The 26835-nt window shown below is 41.9% G+C and overlaps 2 protein-coding genes across 2 annotated transcripts in view; one reads left to right on the top strand and one right to left on the bottom strand.

The window, feature by feature from the left end:
* The window catches only part of LOC306757385 (low-density lipoprotein receptor-related protein 1-like), a 102658-nt gene that overhangs the window by 71823 nt on the left and 4000 nt on the right, over nucleotides 1–26835 (top strand). Inside the window, exons 29-82 of the mRNA XM_079242421.1 lie at nucleotides 1084–1311; nucleotides 2094–2268; nucleotides 3820–3914; nucleotides 4008–4157; nucleotides 4303–4443; nucleotides 4642–4767; nucleotides 4902–5033; nucleotides 5231–5365; nucleotides 5709–5838; nucleotides 5952–6078; nucleotides 6185–6336; nucleotides 6447–6571; nucleotides 6687–7061; nucleotides 10817–11006; nucleotides 11123–11327; nucleotides 11454–11646; nucleotides 13124–13249; nucleotides 13341–13469; nucleotides 13561–13680; nucleotides 14768–14881; nucleotides 14973–15122; nucleotides 15923–16045; nucleotides 16137–16253; nucleotides 16365–16493; nucleotides 16600–16722; nucleotides 16837–16977; nucleotides 17407–17594; nucleotides 17683–17866; nucleotides 17944–18029; nucleotides 18115–18234; nucleotides 18387–18574; nucleotides 19289–19494; nucleotides 19579–19767; nucleotides 19888–20036; nucleotides 20136–20229; nucleotides 20332–20448; nucleotides 20531–20650; nucleotides 21263–21385; nucleotides 21544–21669; nucleotides 21759–21875; nucleotides 23220–23326; nucleotides 23423–23555; nucleotides 23679–23801; nucleotides 23890–24012; nucleotides 24160–24300; nucleotides 24395–24532; nucleotides 24671–24790; nucleotides 25055–25326; nucleotides 25443–25624; nucleotides 25738–25844; nucleotides 25941–26060; nucleotides 26147–26323; nucleotides 26402–26542; nucleotides 26629–26802. Of these exons, the coding sequence (XP_079098547.1) occupies nucleotides 1084–1311; nucleotides 2094–2268; nucleotides 3820–3914; nucleotides 4008–4157; nucleotides 4303–4443; nucleotides 4642–4767; nucleotides 4902–5033; nucleotides 5231–5365; nucleotides 5709–5838; nucleotides 5952–6078; nucleotides 6185–6336; nucleotides 6447–6571; nucleotides 6687–7061; nucleotides 10817–11006; nucleotides 11123–11327; nucleotides 11454–11646; nucleotides 13124–13249; nucleotides 13341–13469; nucleotides 13561–13680; nucleotides 14768–14881; nucleotides 14973–15122; nucleotides 15923–16045; nucleotides 16137–16253; nucleotides 16365–16493; nucleotides 16600–16722; nucleotides 16837–16977; nucleotides 17407–17594; nucleotides 17683–17866; nucleotides 17944–18029; nucleotides 18115–18234; nucleotides 18387–18574; nucleotides 19289–19494; nucleotides 19579–19767; nucleotides 19888–20036; nucleotides 20136–20229; nucleotides 20332–20448; nucleotides 20531–20650; nucleotides 21263–21385; nucleotides 21544–21669; nucleotides 21759–21875; nucleotides 23220–23326; nucleotides 23423–23555; nucleotides 23679–23801; nucleotides 23890–24012; nucleotides 24160–24300; nucleotides 24395–24532; nucleotides 24671–24790; nucleotides 25055–25326; nucleotides 25443–25624; nucleotides 25738–25844; nucleotides 25941–26060; nucleotides 26147–26323; nucleotides 26402–26542; nucleotides 26629–26802 (8016 nt within the window). The remainder of the gene's footprint in view (nucleotides 1–1083; nucleotides 1312–2093; nucleotides 2269–3819; nucleotides 3915–4007; nucleotides 4158–4302; nucleotides 4444–4641; nucleotides 4768–4901; nucleotides 5034–5230; nucleotides 5366–5708; nucleotides 5839–5951; nucleotides 6079–6184; nucleotides 6337–6446; nucleotides 6572–6686; nucleotides 7062–10816; nucleotides 11007–11122; nucleotides 11328–11453; nucleotides 11647–13123; nucleotides 13250–13340; nucleotides 13470–13560; nucleotides 13681–14767; nucleotides 14882–14972; nucleotides 15123–15922; nucleotides 16046–16136; nucleotides 16254–16364; nucleotides 16494–16599; nucleotides 16723–16836; nucleotides 16978–17406; nucleotides 17595–17682; nucleotides 17867–17943; nucleotides 18030–18114; nucleotides 18235–18386; nucleotides 18575–19288; nucleotides 19495–19578; nucleotides 19768–19887; nucleotides 20037–20135; nucleotides 20230–20331; nucleotides 20449–20530; nucleotides 20651–21262; nucleotides 21386–21543; nucleotides 21670–21758; nucleotides 21876–23219; nucleotides 23327–23422; nucleotides 23556–23678; nucleotides 23802–23889; nucleotides 24013–24159; nucleotides 24301–24394; nucleotides 24533–24670; nucleotides 24791–25054; nucleotides 25327–25442; nucleotides 25625–25737; nucleotides 25845–25940; nucleotides 26061–26146; nucleotides 26324–26401; nucleotides 26543–26628; nucleotides 26803–26835) is intronic.
* Nucleotides 7765–8817, bottom strand: LOC306757708 (galanin receptor type 3-like; the record flags this gene model as incomplete). The annotated part of the gene is made up of 1 exon (XM_079242834.1): nucleotides 7765–8817. The coding sequence occupies exon 1, from the start codon at nucleotides 8809–8811 to the stop codon at nucleotides 7765–7767; it is 1047 nt and encodes a 348-aa protein (XP_079098960.1). The 5' UTR covers nucleotides 8812–8817.

The following is a 26835-nucleotide window of genomic DNA, read 5'->3' as shown; positions in this document are numbered from 1 at the left end:
ATTTAATCTCGAAGTTCAGCATATTTAGGGGTGTGTCCTTTTGATTGACAGGTACCAATCTCCCGCTTCAAGTCAGAAGAATGCAGAAACAACGCGGTTTTTAGCCGGTTAACAGCGAGACTTAGCTTTAGCCCGCTTACCTCGGTTAGCAAGTTATCTCGTGTTATATCCGGGTTAGCTTGGTTAGCTCTTAGCTACAGCCAGCTCGGAGTTCGCTCAAAGTCAATCATCCACCATGATGCTCACAGCCCCCTTCTCAGCTCCACCTCTTTGCCCATATATGTATTTTCCGGGTGAGACGACGCGCATGCCTCTGCCAAGATGGCGATGGTGTAGGAACTGCCCACCGAGCTTCAATTCAGCTCTTCAGAAACCTATGGGTGACGTCACGGAGGCTCTGTCCATCTCTATTAACAGTCTATGGTCTGCATGAGAGGAAAATTCAATCCAGAATTTTTTTTTTTTTTTAAATGTTTTTTATGTTTGTTTGTTATTGTTAAATTAAGGGGCTATTTCTGTGACAAAAGTGAAGTGTATTGTAGTCTCTGTGCAGAGAGAGAGCTGGTGTGTTTATTCAGTGTATCCATTTTAGTATTCTGGGAAGCACTCTCTATTATCTTCAAGGGTAATGGAAAGGAGAGCCCTATTCTGACTGATGCAAGCATCAACAACCGTCCACATCCACCACCTAGTCTGGCTGGGCTGATACAGTCCGACACCGTCATTACTCTCTCCTCTCCATTTCTCTTTCATTTTCTTCCCGTCTATCATTTAAGCTGCACACAGTTAAACATTCCCAGAGTGTTGAGCCCGTCGCGGTGGTAATGTTATCTGCTCTGATTAAATTCCCTCTCACCGTCTTTGCTGTGCTATTGAGTTAGCCAGCCAGACACAATCATTTGAATCAAAGATACAATTAGATTAACTGTTTGTTCAAGTGGGGAAATAATGTGCTGAAGCACTCATCCATGCTGCAATCATCCATCCATAAATCCAGCATTAGTGTCTTCTGGTGCATTCTAAGTTTGGCTCAGTTTTTCACACTAAATACTGATGGGTGTCAACATCTTTTCTCTCCGGCAGAGTCTCGTCAGTTTTTACTGTATGCCCGACAGACAGAGATCAGAGGAGTGGACATCGACAACCCTTACTATAACTATATCATCTCATTCACTGTGCCGGACATTGACAATGTGACGGTGGTGGACTATGATGCTCTCGAGCACCGTATCTACTGGTCCGATGTCCGAACTCAGACGATCAAGAGAGCTTTCATCAATGGGACTGGAGTTGAAACTGTGGTCTCTGCAGGTAAGGGTGGGAAGGGGGTAGCACAATAGAGAACAGACTGTGTTTCAGATGTCCATTGTTTGGGAACGTTTTTGATGTTTTTCAAAGGAGACGCGCCTGATGTGTAGAGATTACAGCCAGGATTTTGTTTGCATTTTAAAGAAGGCTAGGTTCCTTTCTGTGTGATTATCTCATAAAATCCTCAATGGAATGGCTAATTCATTGTTTAGTTTTGGATGCTTACGCCTAAATACACATAAACATATCATTTGTAGTTCTAAGATTAGTCGTGATTTTAAATTATGTGCTTTAATTAAAAGAATTGCTGTATAAATGTAACCATGCTTGTGATTACAAGTCCAGTCTTGGGGTTTCTCTCTGTGCAGGTGTTTTGAGTGTGATGCATCAACACTGCGAAAGCTGTTGCTTAAATGCTTTTGGGTTTTGGCCTCTTTTGCTTAGAACATACTTAGACACTTTAACTTGCATCTACCCAACCTTTACATACCAACTTGTTTAGGTTGTTCTATAAGTAGTCAGCTGGAGTACTGAAGGGTCAGCATTAATAGGGAGCCAGATCAAATAGCTTCAAGAACATTTGTTTGAGAAATTAACATGAAATTAAGTGTAAATGTCTTCAGGCTTGCGTGCATTGTAACGGAAATTAAGCGCCATGATTTAAGGAAAGATTATTTTGTATTTCTTGAGTCTTTCTTTCTGTCTAAAATTTGACACTGATGCCAAATGCATTCTGGAGTTTTTGATTGTGAAATGAGTGACCTACGTTGCTTCTCCTTCATCAGACTTACCCAACACTCACGGCCTAGCTGTAGACTGGGTGTCCAGGAACCTGTTCTGGACCAGTTATGATGCCAATAAGAAACAGATCAATGTTGCCAGACTGGATGGCTCCTTCAAAAATGCTGTTATCCAAGGCTTGGACAAACCACACTGTCTGGTTTTGCATCCAATACTGGGGTTAGTTGCACACACACACACACACACACACACACACACACACACAAACACACACACACACATTCACACACAGACAAATAGACACTGAGAAGTTGGCACACATCCGAAGACTGTTGCTCTCAGACCGCCTCCTGATTTCATGTTTAACTATAAAGTAGACACGCTGGATTTCAGCCTTTCCTCCTTGCAGTTGGAGTTATTTAGTATACAGCAGATGGTTGCGAACCTTTTAAGATGTTTTGTCTCTTAGGAAATGGCTTCATTTTTTTCTCCCTGTGTCATCTTTCTTCTCTGTAGCTCCATTTCTATTTCTGTGCTTAGATGTACTGTATATGATTTATTCACATCCTGGGTCATTTGCTTTTGGTCACTTTTTCTGGTTTTCCTCAGTTTTCTTCTCTGTGTTTATCCTAAATTCTGCTCCCTCCTCCTGCCTCATTTAAAACATGATTTTCTTCCCTCTCCTGTCTTCCTTTCTAAAGTTTCAGCCCCGAGCTTCCCCCAGCTCCACACAGAAAATGACCTTAGTATGCTCTGTCCAGTGAAGGAAGCCATCTAAATTTTATATATTTGGTTTTCTTCTGTAGGAATATGTGTGTTTATGAGGATTTGAAATCAAAGAAGGAAGGTCGTGTTTTTGTTTACTCCTTCCTCTCTTTGAAGGCGTTAGCTCAGTGAGGGAGAGGAATGTTTCCGATCCAAGCATTGTTGGCGTGCGGGAAAATAAGAAGCAGATGCTGGATCCATATGCTGAGGCTGTCTGCCTTTTCTTCCACACAAACACACTTGACCCCACCAAGAGTGGGCCGGGTCAAAGAGGGCGAGACAAACACTACGTGTTTCAGAAAATTATGAGAATGTGGGAGTTTAGAGCATTTATTTAAAGACACGTTTACAGATATATTGAAGGGTGTGGTGGATGTGGTTGGATTTAACAGGAGTTGGACGATGAAGCAGACGATACCCTTCAAACATATTCAACATGTGGCTTAAACACAAAATGTAGGGGAAGCTTTCAAGCTTTCAATCTGTTAAAAATATGTCAGAAAACAAGTATGAGGAGGTTATATAAATATGCATATATATATATATGTATATATATATATATATATATATATATATATATATATATATATATATATATATATATATATGTGTGTGTATATATGTATATATGTATATGTATATAAATATAAATATATGTATATACATGTATATACACAAATATGTGTATTTATATAGCCTCCTCATATATATAATAGTTTTAGGATTTGTTTGACCTTGATGGTTAAGATATTTGCAGAAATTGTTCCAGTGATGCAAGTTAATGAGATTCAAATGATATCTTCCTGTAAATTAATTGTAATTAATTAACCTTTTACTTAATCAAAAACCCCTGCATTTTTATTTATTTATTATTTATTTCTTTTATTTTTTTCTTTTTCGCAAATCATGACAAAGGAAAAAGGAAAACGGAAAACGGAAAATAAAGTTGCTGAAAGTTCTCTCTTTTCTTTACGCATTTTAATTTGTCCTGTATGCTTCCATTAGGAAGCTGTACTGGACAGACGGGGACAACATCAGCATGGCCAACACCGATGGCAGCAACCGCAGCGTCCTCTTCATTGACCAAAAAGGCCCTGTTGGTAAGAGGTTTTGTTTCTTTGTGTGACCTCATAAGAGATGGCAAGACCTAGCGATAGTGCAGGAAATTACTTATCAGTGTCTTTGTTTTCCAGGACTTTCTATTGACTTTGATACTGAGCAGCTTTACTGGATCAGCTCAGGAAACAGCACCATCAGTCGTTGTAAACTTGACGGCTCTGGACTGGAAGTGCTTGAAGGGGTCAAGGGCAAGCTGATCAAGGCTACTGCTCTGGCCATCATGGGTAGGACTTAGAAAAAATGTTCATTTCTCCAATAAAACTAATTAATGAACTAGATATGTCTGACACTAAAGTATGTGCCTTTAAGCCATCTTTTAGTTGTTTTTATCTTTGTATAGTGGAGTTTAAAGATGCTGTGTGTTTTTAGGAGATAAATTGTGGTGGGCAGACCACGGAACTGACCAGATAGGAACCTGTGACAAAAAAGATGGTGGAGACTGGAAAGTCCTGAGGAACAGCACTTCTCTCATGATGCACATGAAGATCTACAATGAAACTGTGCAGACAGGTGCTGCATTTACCTCTGCTTTTTTCCTCAGCCTATGCAACATTTTTAGTTTTTATTGCACTATTCGACATATAATAAGACTGAAATATCCTTGTCTCACGAGGTCTGTTTTGCAGGCTGCATGTAAAAAGCTTATGCTTATTGTTACTCCTCTTTGATTTGTTTTGCATGTTTGTCCTTGTGCATTTGTGTTCCCAGGCACAAATCTCTGCAGTAACAACAACGGAGATTGCTCCCAGCTGTGTCTCCCCACCTCACAGACCACCCGAGCTTGTATGTGCACGGCAGGTTACAGCCTGCGCAGAGGGCAGCAGTCTTGTGAGGGTATGATGGATTCATATGAAAAGAATAATGTTGACATCAGACAAATTTTGGCCTCAGAATCTTAAACACTGTGAAGATTTGATGAAAAAAAAACAACAAAGTTTCAAAAGGCATAAATGTGTTTGTAATTGCAGGTGTTGGCTCTTTCCTGCTTTACTCGGTACATGAGGGCATCCGGGGTATTCCTTTGGACCCATTGGACAAGTCTGATGCCTTAGTACCGGTGTCTGGCACCACCTTAGCTGTAGGCATCGATTTTCATGCTGGTAAGACTTTCAACAAGATACGCTTTTTTTCTCACTCGTTACACACTGACACACACACACACACGCACACAAAATTCCTGGTATTGAATACTTAAAATGGCCGAATAGAACACAGGATTAATTATATGTAAACAGTTTGGGTTTATTGAAAGCTTATTTTCAATGTAATTGTTTTATTTTTATTCTTTTTTCCACAGACAATGACACAATCTACTGGGTGGATATGGGTCTGAGCATCATCAGCAGGGCCAAGAGAGACCAGACCTGGAGAGAGGATGTGGTCACTAATGGCATTGGCAGGGTCGAGGGCATTGCTGTAGACTGGATAGCTGGTGAGAGGATTTGTAAAAATACAGCTACATTTCTCAAAGCTGGTTAAAATATGAATAAAAGATCACATAGTGGTCTAAGAGCAACTTGGCAGTCTGAATTAGAATGATAGCAAGGCTTTTCTTCAGTTTAAGCAGCATTTTGGAAAAAGAGTTGTAATATTTTCATGTAGTGTCAGACATTAATGCATATTAAAGGTGCTTCATCTTAACAATGAATGATAGTGTCATGCAGAAACATAGAAATCAAAGTTGTTTTCTAGGAAATTTGATGTCAACAGATCTCAAATGTCAGTATCATCCCACATCTGCCGGTGCTTCATTGTTTCTTCTCTGCCCGTCACAGGAAACATCTACTGGACAGATCAAGGCTTTGATGTTATTGAGGTGGCCCGACTAAACGGCTCCTTCCGCTATGTGGTGATCTCTCAGGGCCTGGACAAGCCACGTGCCATTACTGTCCATCCTGAGAAAGGGTGAGAAGAAATAACAGTGCAGTTTAGCCTTTCCCACTGCAATTTATCTTAGCATTGATTTTCTGAGGAAGTCACCTCTGAGCTTTGCTGTGTTTGTGGCTTTTTGCATGTAGCTACCTATTCTGGACAGAGTGGGGCCAGTATCCCCGCATCGAGCGGTCTCGCTTGGATGGCTCTCAGAGGGCTGTTCTGGTCAATGTCAGCATCAGCTGGCCCAACGGTATCTCCATTGACTATCAGGTATGCCACAACAGAGCAGTTTTGCTTCACATCTCTGGACTACAGTGCATGGAGTGGATGTGGCAGCTCAACATTGCTACAATCATTTCTCTATTTGTCCATGCAGGAGGGTCTGCTGTATTGGTGTGATGCCAGGACAGATAAGATTGAGCGCATTAACCTGGAGACTGGGGAAAACAGGGAGGTGGTGCTGGCCAACAATAACATGGACATGTTCTCTGTGTCTGTCTTTGAAAGCTACATATATTGGAGTGACAGGTCAGACTTATCTTTTTGGGCTCAGTTTCATTCTCACTTTTGGAGGAATCATCATTTTTTCTGTCCGCATTAGCCTCTCTTTAATGCTGTGTGTGTCCACGTTATTACAGGACCCATGCTAATGGCTCCATCAAGAGAGGCAACAAGGATAATGCCACAGACTCTGTCTCTCTGAGAACTGGTATTGGGGTGCAGCTCAAAGACATCAAGGTTTTCAACAGGGCGAGACAGCAAGGTGAGCAAGCTCTGCATGGGTCTGAACTCTTGATGGGAATCTCTGTAGTACAAAAGAAGAAAATATGTGCTATCATTTTGTTGTATACTTAATAATATCACATTTCTTCCTACAGGAACAAATGTATGCAAAGGCAACAATGGTGGGTGCGAGCAGCTTTGTCTTTACCGTGGCAACGGGCAGCGTACGTGTGCCTGTGCTCACGGCATGCTGGCCGAAAACGGCAGGAGCTGCCGCGACTACGATGGCTACCTTCTCTACTCAGAGCGCACGATACTTAAGAGCGTCCACCTGTCGGACGAAAACAACCTCAACGCACCAATAAAGCCGTTTGAGGATCCCGACCACATGAAAAATGTCATCGCACTCACTTTTGACTACAGAGGAGGTGGAGGAAAAGGTGCTAACCGCATCTTCTTCAGTGACATTCATTTCGGCAACATCCAGCAGATCAGCGACGACGGATCAGACCGCAAGACGGTCGTAGAGAGTGAGTTTTTCCTTTTCATTTACCATTTAATGTCAGCTGTTTCCTTAGTTTATCTACTTTATGTGCCCTTCTCCAAAAGCAGATATAAGACTGTCATTTATCAATTATCAAGTCATTTATTGCAATCTTTCAGGTTTTTTTTTTTTAAAGTATGAGTTTAAACATCAGACCCCCCCCCGCCCCCCAACACACACACACACACACACACACACACACACACACACACACACACACACAATGAGAAATCTTTGTGGATAAGAAAGCTGCAGATACATCACTCATAACCAGGAAGTCTTTATTCTCAAGTTGTTGTCAAACTTTAAAAAACTTTATCTGAGCTGTGAGGACAGAGTTCACAAGAGCATAAACAGCTTAACACACAGATATACCTTCGTTCTCCTTATCTCAGCACAAGAAACTACAGTAATGTTGTTAATATGTAACCAAAGTGCCTTTACTTTCATATGTTTTACAAGGAATCTATGATTCAGGATTGTTTCTCCTACTGTGCCAGGAGAGCAGCAACTCCCACAGCTAACCCTGTGATCTTCTTACACAATATCCAGCTGTAAAGAAGCTGAATGTTTCTGTGTTGTTTCGCAATAAGGTATTGGTCGTCACAGTTTTATCAAACCATGTTTGAGTCAGAGTATGTTTGTCAGATGTTCAGTTCTTTTCACAGCAGTTGTTTACAGTAATAGTTTCAGGAAACAGACAGAACCACAGCAACATTTGCTCTATGCTCCTTCCTCTTGAACAGTCTTAATAAATCCTGTCTAAACTTCTGTGACATGAGCACATAGAGGATGGGGTTCATCACTGTAGAGGAGGTTGCCATGAGGCGTGCAAACACACCGAACGCGCCGTATCGTGGTGAGGCACCTGTGGCCCCGGAGCTTTTATCTGCCAGTAAGGCCAGTGTCAGCCCGTAAGAGGGGAGCCAGCAGAGGGTAAAAGCTAGAGCCAGCATTGCTGTTGTCTGGGTCACTTTGCTCTGGTAGCGCTCTACTTGGGGGGCTCTCCCAGCATGTTGACCCCCACATAGAAACATGTAGATGCTTCCATATGCCACTGCAATGGTAACCAGTGGAAACAGGAAGGCCATAAGAAAATGACACAGGCCATATATCAATTGGTCCTTGTGAGAGTGGAAAGTAATACAAATGAGTCCATCAGGGGTTCGTGTTGGGGATCCCACGGAGCGGAAAACTAGCTGGGGAGCACCGAGGCTGCAGGCCGGAACCCAGAGCAGCATGGCGACTGCAGAAACTCGATGAGGGGTGAGCAGGCTGTAAGCTATAGCAGGCTTCACTACAGTCAGGTAACGGGACACAGCCAGTGCAGCCAGAGTGAAGGCGCTTGCGGAACTGCAGGCTGATCCCAAGAAGCCCACCAGACGACACATGAAGTTCCCAAAGGGCCATTGCTTCATGGCAACGGCAACAGTGTGGAAGGGAAGCATGGAGAGCAACAGCAGGTCTGCAGAACTCAAAGCCAGCAGGAGGATGTCTGTCCCTGTGCCTGTTGTAGAGCTTTGGGTGGATTGTCCAATTCGCTCTATTCCTCTCCTCCTTCGTCCACACAAGATCACCATCACCACTGTGTGGCCACCCACTCCAAGCATCAGAATAATAGCATCCAGTATAGGGACCAGGATCTGCTCCACATTGTCAAGCCCAGAGTGACTGCTGTTCCCCAGTGGATCTTCTAAACCCGTAGAGTTCAGCATCGCGCCTTCGGTTCTCGTCATCCGGCTGCTGTTAACACACAGTTACTGTTCGCTGGGTCAGTGTGCTTACCCAGCTATACAACTGCTGATAATATAAGTGGGGATTATCAGTCATACTGTCTGCCGATAAAAGTTTACTCAGAAATAACTTCACACAGATTTCTGGGTATTTAACATCAAGGACATTAATTATTACTATTGATTATTTAGCAAAGAAGTGGATCGTTGAGAGTGTACATGTATTGATATTGGATACACTCCTACTGACACTGTTTAAATATAACCATGCAATGTCTATATTTACAGTTAAACCTGTTCCCATGTGCTGGTAGAGTCAAGCCAAGTCAGTCCATCCAATCAGCTTCCTCCGAAATGACGTAAAATGTGAAGTCAAGAAACTCCTGATTCCTTAGTTGTTAGGGTATTCATCCTTCCGTTTCAGACTCCTCATGTGGTCAAATGAGTATTGGGAGTTGTAGATTGTGATTTCCTGTGACCTCAGAGCAGGCAGCAAGTCCTCATGATATCTCAGTCGGCAAACAGCATATCTTCCGCTTCTGAGAGACGCTTTCCTTGAAAAGCATGCTGGGCACAAAGGAAGACAGAAGAGCTAAATAGCTTGACAGTGAGAGAGGATGAAATCGAGTAAATGGTAGGTGAACTCTGGACCGATTATGATAGGGCAGGAATGAGATTGGCCGGCCGGTTCTGTGGGAGGACCTAATGAGGCCAAACATAGATTTTCCCATGTATCATTGTTTCAGCTCCTTTTCAGAAGCTATCTGTAGATTGTTTATAGGCGCTGTTCTCACACATACTTACAAAAACATGCACAGATAGTGTAAATACACAAAAAGACTCGGGGAAATGGTGTTTGCCTTCAAAAATCTGGGTCATTATTGACCACCAGGCTGATAGCAAACACTGAACTGCCATCACACCTACAACAGATAAGTGCCATAAAATCAATATCACTAAAACCGCCATCAAGAGCTATAAATTGAGCCCATTGGGATTATTGACAGCAACAAACATATAGAAACCCACACAGGTTTAGGTCAACAACAATCTGAAGATAAGGTCAAATAAAAGGAAAGGAATTTGTGTTTAGAGTGTTGCGGCTGGAGATTTACAACTCATTAACGGTGCTATAGAAAGAGGAAATGGAGGCAAATGGATTTTATGTTTTGCCCCATCGATTTTTATAGCACATTGATTTATGCGTGCAAGAAGCATAGGGGAACTGTTTTTGTGCATTAGTCAATTTCGTAGCTGCTTTGCTTCTTTCAGGATCACATAGCATGTGATCCAAACGATGATTCATGTCTGGAGATGTTGAGGTGGAGTGCTGAGTGTCTCACCCGATGGTGAACTTCACCGCTCCTTTTGCCAGAATTGTGATACCGGAGATTAAGATCACATCCAGGCCTGAGAGAAAGCTAATCTGATAGAATTTTACAACCTTGTTGCAGTTACAATAAGAAATTTACTATTAGAGCCTCTACATATAACCTATGTACTGCACATGCATGTGTGTGTGTGTGTATATATATTGTTTCTAAGCAGCAGAGCAGCTGTTGTCTGTCCTCAGAACTTTGTATTTTTCCATCTTGGCTGACTCGTGCGTGTCCTCTGTCCTCCTTGCAGGCAGGACGCTCAAAACCTTATTTATTTGAACACTGCAGAGCAGAAAAATGAACTCCAACTTCTCATCTGTTGATGATGTAGTGCTATGGAAAGTTATACACCAGCCAGTGACCTTTTTACTTAGATATTTGCTGGATAAAAGCCTTGAATCACACCATGTTCTTTATCATTAATACCAAGCTGTCATGTCTAGAGCTCTGACTCTGTGCTGCCGCACAACCTTTTGCCAACGCTGAGGTGCTGCCAGATGCTCCACACTTGACCTTTTAACACAGCACTGGGACTGACGTTGTCGCTTTTCCCTCTCCTCTGCTCATCTTTTCTCATCCGCCCTTTCCTTTCTTCCCCTGTATTTTCCCTATCTCGTCATTCTTTTTAGATGTGGGCTCAGTGGAGGGTTTGGCTTATCACAGAGGTTGGGATATGTTGTACTGGACCAGCTACACCACCTCAACCATCACGCGCCATACTGTGGATCAGAGTCACTGGGGTGCTGTTGACCGACACACTGTGGTCACCATGTCGGGAGACGACCATCCAAGGGCCTTCGTGCTGGACGAGTGTCAGAGGTTAGAACTGATTCAGTTTTCCTTTTTTGAAATGAATTTCCGTACAACACTGCTCCTGAATTACTTCCACATGTTTATATTCCTGTTCACATCACTGATTATGACTCATCCTGCAGTCTGATGTTTTGGACCAACTGGAATGAGCAGTCTCCCAGTATAATGCGTGCCACGCTTGCTGGTGCCAACGTCCTTGCGATCATCAGCACAGACATCCGAACCCCTAACGGCCTCGCAGTAGACCACCGTGCAGAGAAGCTCTACTTTTCTGACGCCACACTGGACAAGATCGAGCGCTGCGAGTATGACGGCAGCCGGCGCTACGTGAGTGATAAAATCATAAAAATATTGTCATTGTGTGATAGAAATGTCCATCAATGTCAATCATTTACTCAGTTTTCTTCTTTTATATGTCAGGATCAGTAATTGTGCTTGTGCATTTACCTGCAGGTGGTCCTAAAGAACGAACCAGTTCATCCATTCGGCCTGGCTGTTTATGGAGACTACATCTTCTGGACTGACTGGGTGAGGAGAGCTGTGCTTCGGGCTGACAAGTACACAGGGGGAGAGATGAAGGTTCTTCGTGCTGACATCCCCCAGCAGCCAATGGGCATTGTTGCCGTGGCCAACGACACTAATAGCTGTAAGTTTCCACAACCAGGATTCAAAAGGGTGTGGAGGGCAAGTTTGATGTCATTACAACTGTCTGCTGTTAGGATTGATATAATGTTGAGTTAATAAACACAAATCATCCCCATTAAGTGGTTTTGACCAGTATAACACAATATCAGCACAGCTCATTACATTATTAATAATTAAAGAATTATTTGTGATGCTGAATTCAAGGTCATTTTTTACCGTTTCCCTTTTTATTATTTTGTTCTGTCTGCTATTATCTAAATTCTCTTAAATCGGTTCAGTCCTGCATATTTTCCCCTCCATATCTTCCCCGTTTTAACTTCACTAGCTCGCACTCCAATACCCACAGAGACCACGCCAGCAGATCGGCTGCCTTAACAGCTACAAATCCTGTTTAGATTGAGTCACACCAAATTATACATTCAGCTGAAGCAGAGTCATCGCCACATTCGTGCTTCTGTCTGTCTGCAGATGTGAATGCATATGGGTCAATGTCCTCTTGGGCATTATAGCAGCAGAATGATGGTCTGGCTACTGTGCTGTTTTTTTCCTAATTGAAATCAAGAAAAATGACGAGCAAAAAAATAAGTTTTACACATTTATCTTGTTTTTAATCTACAAAAATCAGCAATATTGAAGAATTGTGAGAATTGCAATGTAAATTGAATCGCCACCCAAAAAATTGGAATGGAATCGAATCAGGACAAAAGCACATTGTCACAGCCCTAACATTAACATTAACTATTTCACATCCGCAGTCCATGGATGACATAATATCTCACACATACAAACAACAACAAAGATAAAAGTACATACAAAATACTGAGAGTTAAAAGTCTAAATATGATAAACCACAATGCTGAAATACCAACATTCATTCATTCATTCATTTTCCGAACCGCTTATTCCAATTCAGGGTCGCGGGGAAGCTGGAGCCTATCCCAGCCGGCTTTGGGCGACAGGCAGGGTACACCCTGGACAGCTTGCCAGTCGAAATACCAACAGTTAGTTGAAAATATTCCGTATCCAGTTTGCAGCAGGAGCTGAACCATTGTGATTTATCACGGTTTAAGTGACAAGAGACCGTTTTTGACTAGCAGCTTTAAAACTCGGAGTAGTTCCTTTATGACATAGAGCAGGGCTACTCAGTCCTGGTCCTCGAGGTTCTGGTGCCCTGCAGGTTTTCCAAGTTTTCCTGCTCTGCACATGTCTTTTTTAAATACACATTGATTCGAATCAGGTGTGTAGCAGTAGGGACACTTGGAAAACCTGCAGGACTCTGGCCCTCGAGGACCAGGATAGAGTATCCCTGACATAGAAGTATAGACCAGAGATGAGCATAAGCCACTCAAAAAAGAGAGCAGTACTGTCAGGTGTGGGCGGATATGTTGGTGTTTGTGACGAATTTGAACGTGAGGTCAAAAGTTTTTCCAAATCTATGTGTTACATTGTGGAGCTAACATACACTTGCATTTGCACAGGTGAGTTTTCTCTGTGTCGTTCCAACAATGGAGGATGTCAGGACCTGTGTCTGCTGACCTCTGAGGGAAGGGTCAACTGCAGTTGTCGTGGCGACAGGAAGCTTTTGGAGGACAACACCTGCATAGGTAATGCAAGAACATACTGCTGTAAAGCCGCAGCAAAGACAGAACCTGAACAAGCCTTCCTTGATTGCTTTTTTCTGCCTTTGTGCCTCAGCGCTCAACACGACATGCAACAGCATCGACGAGTTTGAGTGTGGAAACGGAGACTGCATCAACTACACGCAGACTTGTGACGGCAAAGCACACTGCAAGGACAAGTCAGATGAGAAACAGTCCTATTGTGGTGAGTCAAACCTTTGTGTTTGTCAGAATGCCGCCAGCCTTATTTCTCTTTCTGGTGTTTGTAATTCGAGTCCATCCTGTCTGGTTTTCAGCCAACCGTGTGTGTAAGAAGGGTTACCGGCGGTGTGTAAACAGTCGCTGTGTGGGTCACAGCTCCTGGTGCAATGGACAAGATGACTGTGGAGACAATTCTGATGAACTCTTCTGTAACAGTGAGTCAACTTGTCTTATTAAAAAAACCCACATTTGCATTAATGATGTTTTTATATGGATCTACTAGAAGAGATTTACATATTTGGATGCTTTGTGCATCCCTTCCCAAAGGTCCTGTCTGCAGTTAATCAGTTGGTTGATTAAAAAAGTCTGTTTGATAGTGAGGGAGCGTCCCAGTTTTATTGGAGGATTAACTGACAACAACAGGACTTGACAACATGACATAACACCTCGGGTCATTAGGTGGTGTGTGTGTGTGTGTGAGCTTTTACACCGACGAACCGATGAAATTGGTTGTATTAATTTTGGTTTATCTACTGTTTAAAGATTGCTGTATGTTTTACCTATTTCAGACTGGGGTTTTATTTGGAATGGTTTACAACCATCATGAATAAAAGATTATCCATCACTTTTACAAGTAAAATATCTGCCTTGTTCAGAAAATGTCTTCGTTAGTTGGCAGGATTTTTGAGTAAGTTACGGACAGATATTCATGAACGTTTGACCAAATCTAAAAGTTATTTACTTTGAGTTGCAGTCCAGTGCAGATGTTGAATTAAAGAATTTCTTTTCAGCAATAATTAGGAATGTTTTCTTGGATTGTTGTTTTTTTTCCACATTTTTTCTGCTTAGAAACAGAATCCCATGTGTGCCTGGCATATTAAAAGACCCGCAAAGCAGCTGTGGGATCATCGTGTGGATGACTTATTCTTTTTTCCATATTTTTGAAGCATCCACGTTTCTGACAGGCTTTTTTTCATATGGCACTTTTTCGTGTCTTCTAAAAGATTTTCTCTGTGCAATCCGTTTTCCTTCTGATTTTTTGCACAATTCATCAGTATAAGCACCTCAAACAGTACAAACTCTGCAGCATTTTGTTCTTTTGTTTTTGTTTGTGGCTTCACATGATCATGATGATGTCCATAAAGCACTGCATTGTTGCAAAACTTTATGCAGACATGGAACATGCATAAAAAGCTTTGTACTGCAGAAAAACAACAGGGGAAACACTCTGCCACTATCGGACATTTAATATTAGATATAATACTTTTTCTCAATGGCATCTCTTTCTCCTGTGTGTGTCAGCCACGCTGTGTTCAGTCGATCAGTTCCAGTGCAAAGATGGAAGCTGCATCTCCAACTCCAGCAAATGTAACCAGAAGGTGGACTGTGAAGATGCTAGTGATGAGATGAACTGCAGTAAGGGAAAAGGATCAATCTGAATAATTCACTGTAAAGTTGAAAGTCAGCACTTTGCTCAGAAGTTGTTGTACGTTCCTTTTTTATTAAGCTGCCACGGACTGTTCCAGTTACTTCCATCTGGGAGTGAAGGGAGTGATGTTTCAGAAGTGTGAGTTCACCACACTCTGCTACGCACCTGCATGGCAGTGCGACGGAGCCAACGACTGTGGAGACTTCTCAGATGAAAGAAATTGTCCAGGTATTTTTGATCAGATCACTCAGATCTAACTACTACTATCAACTATTTTTCAGAAATAAAGATTAAATTTCCTTTACTGAAAGGAACTGAAACAAAACCACAGAATATGAAAAAACATGGCTGTAAAAATCTAATGTTGTTTTCCCCCTCATGCTGGATTCAATTCAATTCAATTCAATTCAACTTTATTTATATCCTCCTGACTACCAGGAAAAAAAAAGTGGAACTACAAATGTCCACTACGGAGGACATTGCTTAAACTTTTAAATATTGTGGTAAAATATAGTTATATTTATCTAAGAAACGATTTAATGTGTTTATAAGATATTCAATGAAAATATAACCACAAAATTTCAAGTAAAGATCAGCACAAAGAAAAGCATTATGCACTTTTGCTCTTCCCATAAAACATGCTTGTTGCAATGGAGGCCATTTTTCTTGAAGAGAGAGAGAAAGTTCACAAAGCCCCACCCCCACAAATGAGGTACCATTTAAAAGCACTAAATGTCCTCTTTAAAAACCAAAAGGTGTGAGATCAGTAGCATTCAGGGAGATGAAAATATTTAGGTTTACAAAGGTCCTCCACAGAGGACAAATTGAACTACTGGTAGTCAGGAGGACATAGCGTCAAATCCCGGCAATGCCATCTCAAGATGCTTTACAGACAGGAAAGAAACAATGAAAGCCATTTCATAATAGCCTATATAAGGAAACCAACAGATTGAGTTGGAGGAGTTGGAGTTGGATTAATTTCTTAAAATATCCCACTTAAACTTCTACCTCTTCTGTCAATCCATTAGGGAGCCAGAAAGAGAAGTGTCCCACGTCCTTCTTTGCCTGTCCGAGCGGCCGTTGCATCCCGAGGAGCTGGACATGTGATAAGGAGAACGACTGTGAGAACGGTGCAGATGAAGCCAACTGCAGTAAGGAGCCAAGCTAACCAAAGTGCAGCAGACCATAATTTTGTTTTGCTACTGGAATTTTGCCATTTATACTCTCTCTCTGGCTCCCTAGATAAGTTCTGCTCAGCTACTGAGTTTAAGTGTGGGAACCACCGCTGCATTCCTGACCGCTGGGTGTGTGACGGGGCCGATGACTGTGGTGACAGCTCAGATGAAGACACCAAGTGCAGTGAGTGTTAGAAACAAAACTTTAGTGAAAACAAAGAGACGACTCTTTAAAATTTTTTTTAATACAAAAAAACAGTGACTGATGATACTGACTAGTCCTTTCCATCACCAGAGAGTAGAACCTGCAGTCCAGAAGCCTTCCAGTGCCCTGGGTCAAACATGTGCATTCCTCAACGCTGGAAGTGTGATGGCGACGAAGACTGTCCTGATGGAGCGGATGAGAGTGTTAAAGCTGGCTGTGGTGAGTGCAAGCAGGAGCTGAAAATGCTCAAAGCGTCTTCATACCCCTGAGAGTGACTTCAGGAGCACAGGACCTATTTATCTCACTAAACAAATATTTCTCTCAGTCTTCAACAACACATGCGGCAGCAACGAGTTCATGTGCCAGAACCGACAATGTATTCCCAAGCACTTTGTGTGTGACCATGACAACGACTGCAGCGACGGCTCAGATGAGTCTCAGGAGTGCGGTTAGTGAACAAACGGCTTATTATCTCTGATGGGGTGATTTTTTTTTAAACAAAAAAAAGCTTTCGCCTCCTTTTTGCTCTTCATTTAACAGCACTTGCGTTTTGTGTCTGCAGAGTATCCGACATGTCGACCTAATGAGTTCCGCTGTGCCAACGGACGCTGTCTTATTCAAAGTTCATGGGAATGTGATGGAGACTTTGACTGCCATGATCATTCGGACGAAGCACCAAAAAACCCGCACTGCTCTGGTCCAGGTGAGATGACCTAAAAAAAAAAAAAAAATTCACATTTTCATAGATAAGATTTTTCTAAATAAGTTTTTTTGCAACTAGCTTTTAATAGTAATGGCTACTTATAACTCTGAAAATGTTATATACCTGGTTAAAAGTTCAGATAAGAAAATTTTCATTAGAAGGAAAGAAAAATTAGTGCAAAACATCATAAAATTGCCTTCTGTACAGAAAGGAGTTGTAAAGAAGATCTATCTATTATAAGTAAACATGTAAAACAAAGAAAACATGGTGAGAATAGACCTTCTCGTCTTGTTATCATCTTTTAGCAACTTGAAGTAGTTTTCTTTGCGCTGAAATAAATTCCAGAGGCTTTGTTATTATATCAGCTACACTGGTCGACATTTTTGCTTCTTCTTTTTTCTCATTTCATTTAATCGTCTCACTGAACAGAGATGAAATGCAACGACACCGCCTATGCCTGCAATAATGGGAAATGCATCAATGAGACGTTGGTCTGTAACCATAAAGATGACTGCGGCGATGGCTCTGATGAGTTGAATTGCTTTATTAATGAGTGCCTGAACAGCAAACTGAGTGGCTGCTCCCAGCTCTGTGAGGACCTTAAAATAGGGTTTAAGGTAATTCAAGCGCTCTCACTGAAAGCAATGTCTAAAATAAGCAGCATGGAGGGTTGCTTTACCTGCTCTCGGCTTCGCTGCCTTACAGTGCAGATGCCACGCTGGCTTCCACCTGAAAAACGATGGGAAGACGTGCGCCGACATAGACGAATGCACAACTACTTATCCCTGCACACAGCGCTGCATCAACACGCATGGCAGTTTCCACTGCCTTTGTGTGGAAGGTTTCCAGCTCAGTTCTGAGAACCCAACAATTTGTAAATCCATTTCAGGTAAGACTCATGAGAGCTCAATAACATTCACACCATTGCTTCAGGTAAATCCACTCACATGTGATATGCCCTTGCAGATGAAGAGCCCTTCCTCATCTTTGCCAACCGCTACTATCTGAGGAAGCTCAATTTGGATGGCTCTAACTACACACTTCTCAAACAGGTGAGGCCTTTATGTCCTTTTGATGTGAATATCCTGCAGGAGTTTATCTCAATCCCAGACTAATCCAACTGTTTTGCTTTGACAGGACTTGAACAATGCCGTCGCTCTGGACTTTGACTATCGACAGCAGATGATTTATTGGACAGATGTGAACACACAGGGCAGCATGATCCGACGGATGCACATCAACGGCAGCGATGTTCAGGTCAGAGGAGCATCCTGTCCGATTAAGATAACATAATTGTAAAATATGTTGGTCGCCCCTTATCAAACTAAAGATTTATTCTTTGGAATGGAGAAATAATTAAATCCCTCCATATGACACATGAAAATATGTCCTGCTCATACATTTCTCAGGTACTTCACCGCACGCTTCTCAGTAACCCCGATGGTCTGGCAGTGGACTGGGTGGGAGGAAACCTATACTGGTGCGATAAGGGACGGGACACCATCGAAGTGTCAAAACTGAACGGAGCCTACCGGACAGTTCTGGTCAACAGCGGCTTGAAGGAGCCGCGTGCTGTGGCTGTGGATGTGCGCTACGGGTAAATGACACAAAAAAAAAAAACACATTAGGCAAGGCAAGTTTATTTGTATAGCACCTTTCATGTACAAGACAATTTAAAGTGCTTTACATGAAACATTAAAAGCATTACAGAAAAAAAGCATAAAAGAAAATACAAATAACAAATTCATAATAAAATCATAAATTACATTAATATAATTACAAGCAGAGTTAAGTAAAAGTTACTGTGCAGAGGTCATGCATAGGCGCATGAGAAAAGAAATGTTTTTAACCTGGATTTAAAAGTTTCTACATTTGGTGAAAGTTTAATCATCCTCTGGCAGATTATTCCACTTGTTTGCAGCGTAACAGCTAAATGCCACTTCTCCATGTTTATTCTGGACTCTGGTCTGGACTAGTTGACCCGAATCTTTGGACCGAAGAGCTCTGCTTGGTTTATATTCTCTGAACACATCACAGATGTGTTCTGGTCCAGAACCATTCTGGGATTTGTAAACAACAAAAAGGTTTTAAAATCTATCCTGTGAGCATTATTTAAATTTTTTGGGGGGATGATATTTCATTTTCTTCGGAAACCAAACAGATGTAGCAGCACTGATGTACCGACTTGAGCTAAACAACCTATTAAGTGTCATTTACATAAAAAAATTAAGGCTAAATAAAACTTTTTTTACGTGTTTGATTGACTCCATCTTCGCAAAAACCAAACTAACAAGAAGCCTTTTCCTTACAGATATTTGTACTGGTCTGACTGGGGTGACAATGCTCACATTGGGAGGATTGGAATGGATGGCACCAACAGAGGTATCATCATACAGGATAAGATCACATGGCCCAATGGTCTGACCTTGGATTTTGTTAACGATCGCATCTACTGGGCTGATGCGCGGGAGGACTACATTGCATTTGCCAGCCTGGATGGAACCAACAGACACACAGGTAACATTCACTTAACAGATCAATACCTTGCCTTCCTTTGCAGTTGTTTATAATCTATTCGTCTTTGTGCCTGCATCCTTGTAGTTCTGACTCAGGACATCCCTCACATCTTTGCTATGACTCTTTTCGAGGAGTACATATACTGGACAGACTGGGAAACAAAGTCCATCAACAAAGCTCATAAGACACTGGGAACCAATAAGACCATGCTGATCAGCACCCTGCACAGACCGATGGACATTCACATTTATCACCCTTACCGCCAGCCTCAAGGTTTGAGCAAGTCACCCATCACTCACAAATGATTTGAAAGTTGTTTACATCCCATCTCCCCCTGTGCCTCTTTTATTTCACCTTTTTACATTTTTTTCTTTTTTTTTTTTTGTTTCTTAGTGGAAGGTCACCCATGCCAGATCAACAATGGAGGCTGCAGTAACCTGTGTTTGCTGTCACCTGAAGGAGGCTATAAGTGTGCATGTCCCACTAACTTTTACCTTGCAGCTGATGGTAAACAGTGCTTGTCCAACTGCACAGCCAGTCAGGTGAGCTCGCTTCAAAGTACTTTTTATTTATTTGTGTGTTTAGTTATATGGCTGCATCACTGTGTAATCAAACCAAATTAAATAAATTGTCTCTTTCAGTTTGTTTGCAAGAATGACAAGTGCATTCCATTTTGGTGGAAGTGTGATACAGAAGATGACTGTGGGGACCGCTCAGACGAACCTGCAGACTGCCGTAAGCGATGAATGCAGCCAGAATGTGACACCGAATCGCTCCTGCTATCAAGAGTTTCATTCACCACAGACGATAAATATGACATACCTGTTCTCTCTGCAGCTGAGTTTAATTGCCGACCAGGCCAGTTCCAGTGTGGCACCGGAATCTGCACCAACCCCGCCTACATCTGCGATGGCGACAACGACTGCCAGGACAACTCGGACGAAGCCAACTGCAGTACATACACCCACACCTCTTAGTTGAGATTGAATACATGAAGCCATTGTTATTCACTATTTATTTACTTCATTTTTTGCAGATATTCATGTGTGCCTGCCGAGTCAATTCAAATGCAACCATCCCAGTCGCTGCATCCCTGGCATCTTCCGCTGCAATGGCCAGGACAACTGTGGAGATGGAGAGGATGAGAAAGATTGCCGTAAGTCATGTGGTTCCCTCTGCTCTCTTGTTTTTTTCTCAGCTGTTGTCCTGCGAGCTGAAGTGTACGAGGATTGTAACCTTGTTTTTGCAAGTTTTGCCTGTTAATCTGAGCAACCCTGTTTTGTAGCCTGAAAAATGGCTTTTTTTTTTTTGTCTGTTGGTTTTCTTTTTGTTACCTCCGGCACACATCCTCCATTTGTGCTGTTTCTCAAAATCTCATTAGCACATAGAAAATTGCTGAGCTCTTTGACGCTCCCCAGAGCATCTCTGCCCATTTTGACCTTTCCTTTAGCAATGCCCTGGGCCAGTTCATGTTGCGTAATGTAATTACTATGACATTTCCTGCGTACATTTGCGCCCCACAGAGAGAGAGAGATAACACAAACTGCTCAATCGTTTTGTCCCAAGGTCAGAATTTACATTTTAACACCTTTAACTAAAAGGCTGTAAGGATAACAAAGCCACTATACTTCATGGATGCTGCGCTAGGAAGGAACCAGAAGCAGAAATGAAGGATTTGAATTGTGTTAAGATGTGAATTTAGTGAACAACTAGAACTTTTGACTGTATTTCGATGTAGTAAATGATGTAATGTGTGTGTGTGTTGCAGCGGAGGTCACATGTGCCCCAAATCAGTTCCAGTGTGCGATCAGTAAGCGTTGTATCCCGCGAGTGTGGGTGTGTGACAGGGACAATGACTGTGTGGACGGATCTGATGAGCCTGCCAACTGCAGTAAGACAAAGCTTTTCATTTCTCCACCACCTCTGCTTTCAGATTAAAAATAAAAAGTCCTCTGCTTTGAGAATATTAATGCAAATTTGATCAGCAATATTGATGGAAGTGACTGACTTGTTCCTTGGGTTTAATTCATCAAATCCTCCCTGTTTCAGCTCAAATGACATGTGGCGTAGATGAGTTCCGTTGTAAAAACTCAGGCCGCTGCATCCCGGCGCTTTGGAAGTGTGATGGCGAGCCAGACTGTGGAGACGCTTCAGATGAACCCAAGGAGGAGTGTGGTAAGGAGAGCGTCTTTGAAGGAGGTTAGAAGTACAGAATTTGAACTTGAGCTTAAACTTGGAGCTTGAACTTGCCTGATTCTGCACAGATGAGAGGACATGTGAGCCTTACCAGTTCCGCTGTAAAAACAACCGCTGCGTTCCCGGTCGCTGGCGGTGTGACTACGACAATGACTGTGGGGACAATTCTGATGAAGACAAGTGTGGTACGTTACCTTTGTTTAAATACATATATATATATATATATATATATATATATATATATATATATATATATATATATATATATATATATATGTATATATGTATATATGTATATGTATATATATATGTATATATATATGTATATGTATATATATATATATATATATATATATATATATGTATATATATGTATATGTATATATATATATATATGTATATGTATATATATATATATATATATATATATATATATATATACATATATATATATATATATATATATATATATACATATATATATATATATACATATACATATATATATACATATACATATATATATATATATATATATATATACATATATATATATATATATATATATATGTATATATATATATATATGTATATGTATATGTATATATATATATATATATATATATATATGTATATGTATATGTATATATATATGTATATGTATATGTATATATATATATATATATGTATATATATATGTATATGTATATGTATATATATATATATATATATGTATATGTATATATATATATATGTATATGTATATATATATATATATATATATATTATATATATATATATATGTATATGTGTGTGTGTATGTATGTATGTATGTATGTATGTATGTATGTATATGTGTGTGTGTGTATGTATGTATGTATGTATGTATGTATGTATATGTGTGTGTATGTCTGAATGTATATATAATACTTTTCTTGGGAATGCACACTGCCTGATCACACTCCCACAAGCTCATGTTAAAAAGCAGATATATATAATCCTATGTGAGCTCTAGTGTTAGCAGAAAGCAGCCGGTGACAGTGGTAAGCAATGCGTCACCTTCACTGTACGTCTGTTATATTTATACAACTACATTTTTATTTCTTTTGAGTTATTTAGTTTCGTGGCCATTTGCACATCTCACATCATCTCATGTCTGTTTTGCATTTCACACTGGCCAGTTGCTGTGAGCCAGAGGTAGGTGTTGTCACAGTTTCAGATCTACCACAATCCCAGCTACCCAGTCTTGTTGTTCCCCTAGCTTGTTGTCTGTTCTGCGAGCCTCGTCCTTCTTTTTTGAACCCCTCCAGCTTCCCCACCTCTGTGCTCGTTCGGGGCCTCCCTCTGATACGACTTGTCAACTTTATTTTATCCATGTGTACCTGAATCTCAACAGAGCACCTTGTATTCTTTTTCAGTCTGCTCTATTCCCTCCTTTTCTCCTCTTTTTTTCTTTCCTCGCTTCCTCCCTCTACTTTCTCTACTTCCGCTATCCAAACTTCCTGAGCAAGTCTCCTCTCTGTCCTCAGTGCCTCGAAAATGTTCGGAGAGCGAGTTTGCCTGCACAAATGGCCGTTGCATTGCCGGGCGCTGGAAGTGCGATGGGGACCACGACTGCGCTGATGGCTCAGATGAGGTATCACTCAAGTCGTTTTCCTCCCGATCAGCTGTCACTGTAGAAATCTGACAACTCTAGGGGTGTTAACGAAAGGAACGCTGTGTTTTGGCTCAGAATGGCTGTGATGTGAAGTGTGACAGTGATCAGTTCCAGTGTAAAAGCAGCCACTGCATCCCCATCCGCTGGCGATGTGATGCAGATCCTGACTGCATGGATGGCAGCGATGAGGAGAGCTGTGACAGTGGTGGTGAGAGAATGCAGTTTTTTGTTTTTTTTTAAATTTCCTGATGTTTTATTCTAAGCATAACGATGAAAGTGCCAAAGTCTACAACGTTAATGCACAGCATCTGCTTTCATCATGGCATTTCAGTGGATAGACACTGCCCCCAGGATGAATTCCAGTGTAACAACACTCTTTGTAAACCTCTTGGCTGGAGGTGTGACGGTGAGGACGACTGTGGAGACAACTCAGACGAGAACCCAGAAGAGTGTGGTGAGAATCGCTGTATTTCACAAGTACATAACCTTTTCAGAAAGAGTCCTTTTTGTTCTTAAAGCTCTTTTTTATTTTGGTGTTTTAGTGAAATTCCAGTGCCCCCCCACAAGGCAGTTCCGCTGTCATAATGACCGAGTGTGTCTGTCAGTATCAAAACGCTGTGACGGTGTGAACAACTGTGGAGATAACAGCGATGAGCTTAATTGCCGTGAGTTTGTGTGCTCTTGTTTCACTTCCAGACCTTTTTAGATAAACTTTGACAAGGAACTGAAATACACAGATTCTGATGATAAGATGGATATTTTCACATGATGAGCAGCATAAGAACCAATTTTGGACCTTTGCTCTTTTCTAGCAGCACCTCCCTCAGCACCAGTATGCCAAAAGGACGAGTTCCAGTGCTCTAATGGCCGCTGTATCAGTTCTAATCTGCGCTGCAATTACTTCAACGACTGTGAGGACCACGGCTCAGATGAAATAAACTGCAGTAAGAAAGGTGTGTAGCTGCATTTTTCTATTTGACATCATGACAGTGTTCATCCTGTGTCTTTGTCAGTGTGAATGCATTCTTCCTGTTTCATTACCTGCAGACACAGTGCTGAATGACTGCCGCAGCAACCGGACGATGTGCGGCGATGGAGATGAAGCTCACTGTGTGGTGAAAGGCGCCGATTCCTTCTGCTCCTGCAAGCCGGGCTTCCAGTCGAATGGAAAGAACAGATGTGAAGGTACAGTTTTCATTTATCTGACTTTGTGTTTTGATTTGTTTTTTCCTCTGCCCATTTATGTTTTGTCTGCAAGTTTTTCCAAGACGTAGAACTACATGTGTGCAGCGTTTATCACGTGGCCTTGGGCTTTTTCAACAGATAAGAACGAGTGCAAGCAGTTTGGAGTATGTTCCCACATTTGTAACAACACCAAGGGTTCCTACAAGTGCAGCTGCCAAAAGTACTTCATAAGAATAAATAACACCTGTAAGGCTGATGGTGAGTATTTATGACCTATTTGTTTTCTTTATAAACTTGTTCTTATTGGATATTAGTTTACATTTGCACCAGAACCCGAGTTGTCGGTCATTGTCAGGTTTTCATCATACAGTATTCCATAAACTTTATATTGATTTCCTGATATTCAACTCGTCCAAAATTCCAAACATAACAAAGAAAGCAGACAGTTAATGCTAATCTCTACACTGTTTTATGTTCTCAGTCTGTTCTTCCTCTGTGACATCATTTTCCGTGCATTTCCAGCTCAGGGGCAAGTGCTGTACATCGGTGATGACAATGAAATCCGCAGCTTAGATCCCTCCATTGCAAACTGGCGCTACGAGCAGATCTTCCACGGCGATGACAACGTGCGCATCGATGCCATGGACCTCCATGTGAAGACAAATCGTATTTACTGGACAAACTGGCATACAGGACGCATTTCCTCCTACGATTTGCCCTCCTCTTCTTCCTCCTCCTCCCAAAACAGCAACCGTAACAGACGCCAGAGTGACTCCAGGGTCACCAACCTTGAGGCGAGTGTGTTTGTGTCTGCCTATTATATTTGCTGTGTATGCTAATATTCATGTCATAGAACTTAAACAAGGAAAACAAAGTAAATATGTCCAATTTTTTTTTCCCATCTGTTTAGATTCCAGACCTGAAAATGCCACGTGGCATCGCTGTTGACTGGGTGGCAGGGAACTTGTACTGGACTGACTCTGGTAGAGATGTCATTGAGGTGGCCCAGATAAGTGGAGAGCACCACCGCAAAACCCTGATCTCCGGGATGATTGACGAGCCTTATGCTATCGTAGTTGACCCTCAGAGAGGGTGAGTGAGACAAAGAGATTGCAGTGAAACGGCAAGAAACTAGGAGAGTGGAAAATAAGACTTGACTGAGGTGTCAGCAGTGACAAACAAAGCTTTTACTCTTCATTCTGTAGGAGAATGTACTGGGCAGACTGGGGCAACCACCCCAAGATTGAAACGGCTGGTATGGACGGCACCATGAGGGAGACACTTGTTGAGGAAAACATCCAATGGCCAACTGGTAAAACACTCACAATGTTCTCTGATTATCTACTAAACCTGAAACGTAGCTATTTAACTTTGTGAGATCTCCTCATACCGTTCTGTTCTCGTGTAGGTCTGGCGGTGGATTACTTCAACGAACGCCTTTACTGGGCCGATGCTAAACTCTCCTTGATTTGTAGTGTGAGGCTGAATGGCAGCGATGCAGTTGTGACTGTAAACGGCATTAAAAACAGTTGAGTAGCACATCTTCACGATGACGTAACAATCCATCCGCATGATCAGGATTTATCACGCTTGTGGCTCTTTGTTTCCACACAGATCTCAATCATCCATTCAGCATCGATGTATTTGAGGACTACATCTACGGCGTCACTTACATCAACAACTACGTCTTCCGAGTTAATAAGTTTGGTAAAGGCCCCGTTGAGAACCTGACGACTGGAATGAACCACGCCACAGATATTGTTTTGCACCATCCTTACAAACAACCTGAAGGTGAGAAAACTCTACGGAGTTTAAAGGGACTTCTGGGTTTTATTTTGTCTTTAAACACTCATTTCTTCTCTGTTTTAGTGACAAATCCCTGTGATAGGAAGAAATGTGAATGGTTGTGTCTGCTGAGTCCCAGTGGACCAGTCTGCACCTGCCCCAATGGGCGCACGCTGGACAACGGCACATGTGTGGAGCTGCCGACTCCCACATTGTCTCCTCTTTGTGAGTGACGAGACAGACACAAGGACGTACGCTCCGTGCAAATATGGGTTTTCAAATGCGTGACTGAGAGGCTTTGTCTCTTACAGCTCCTCCCAGTGGTCCCTGCTGGGTCCAGTGTATGAACGGCGGCAGCTGTTTCCTGAACGCTCGCAAGCAACCCAAATGTCGCTGCCAGCCTAATTACGGAGGAGATCGATGCGAGACTGATCAGTGCAGAGACTACTGCAAGAATGGAGGCACGTGCACGCCTTCCCCAACAGGTAAGCAGCTGGACAAGTCACTAGTCTGGCTTA

The sequence above is a fragment of the Telmatherina bonti genome (genome assembly GCF_933228915.1).
Source record: "Telmatherina bonti genome assembly, chromosome: 6".
In the NCBI taxonomy this organism is placed as follows: domain Eukaryota; kingdom Metazoa; phylum Chordata; class Actinopteri; order Atheriniformes; family Telmatherinidae; genus Telmatherina; species Telmatherina bonti.
This window is presented reverse-complemented; position numbering and strand designations above follow the sequence as displayed.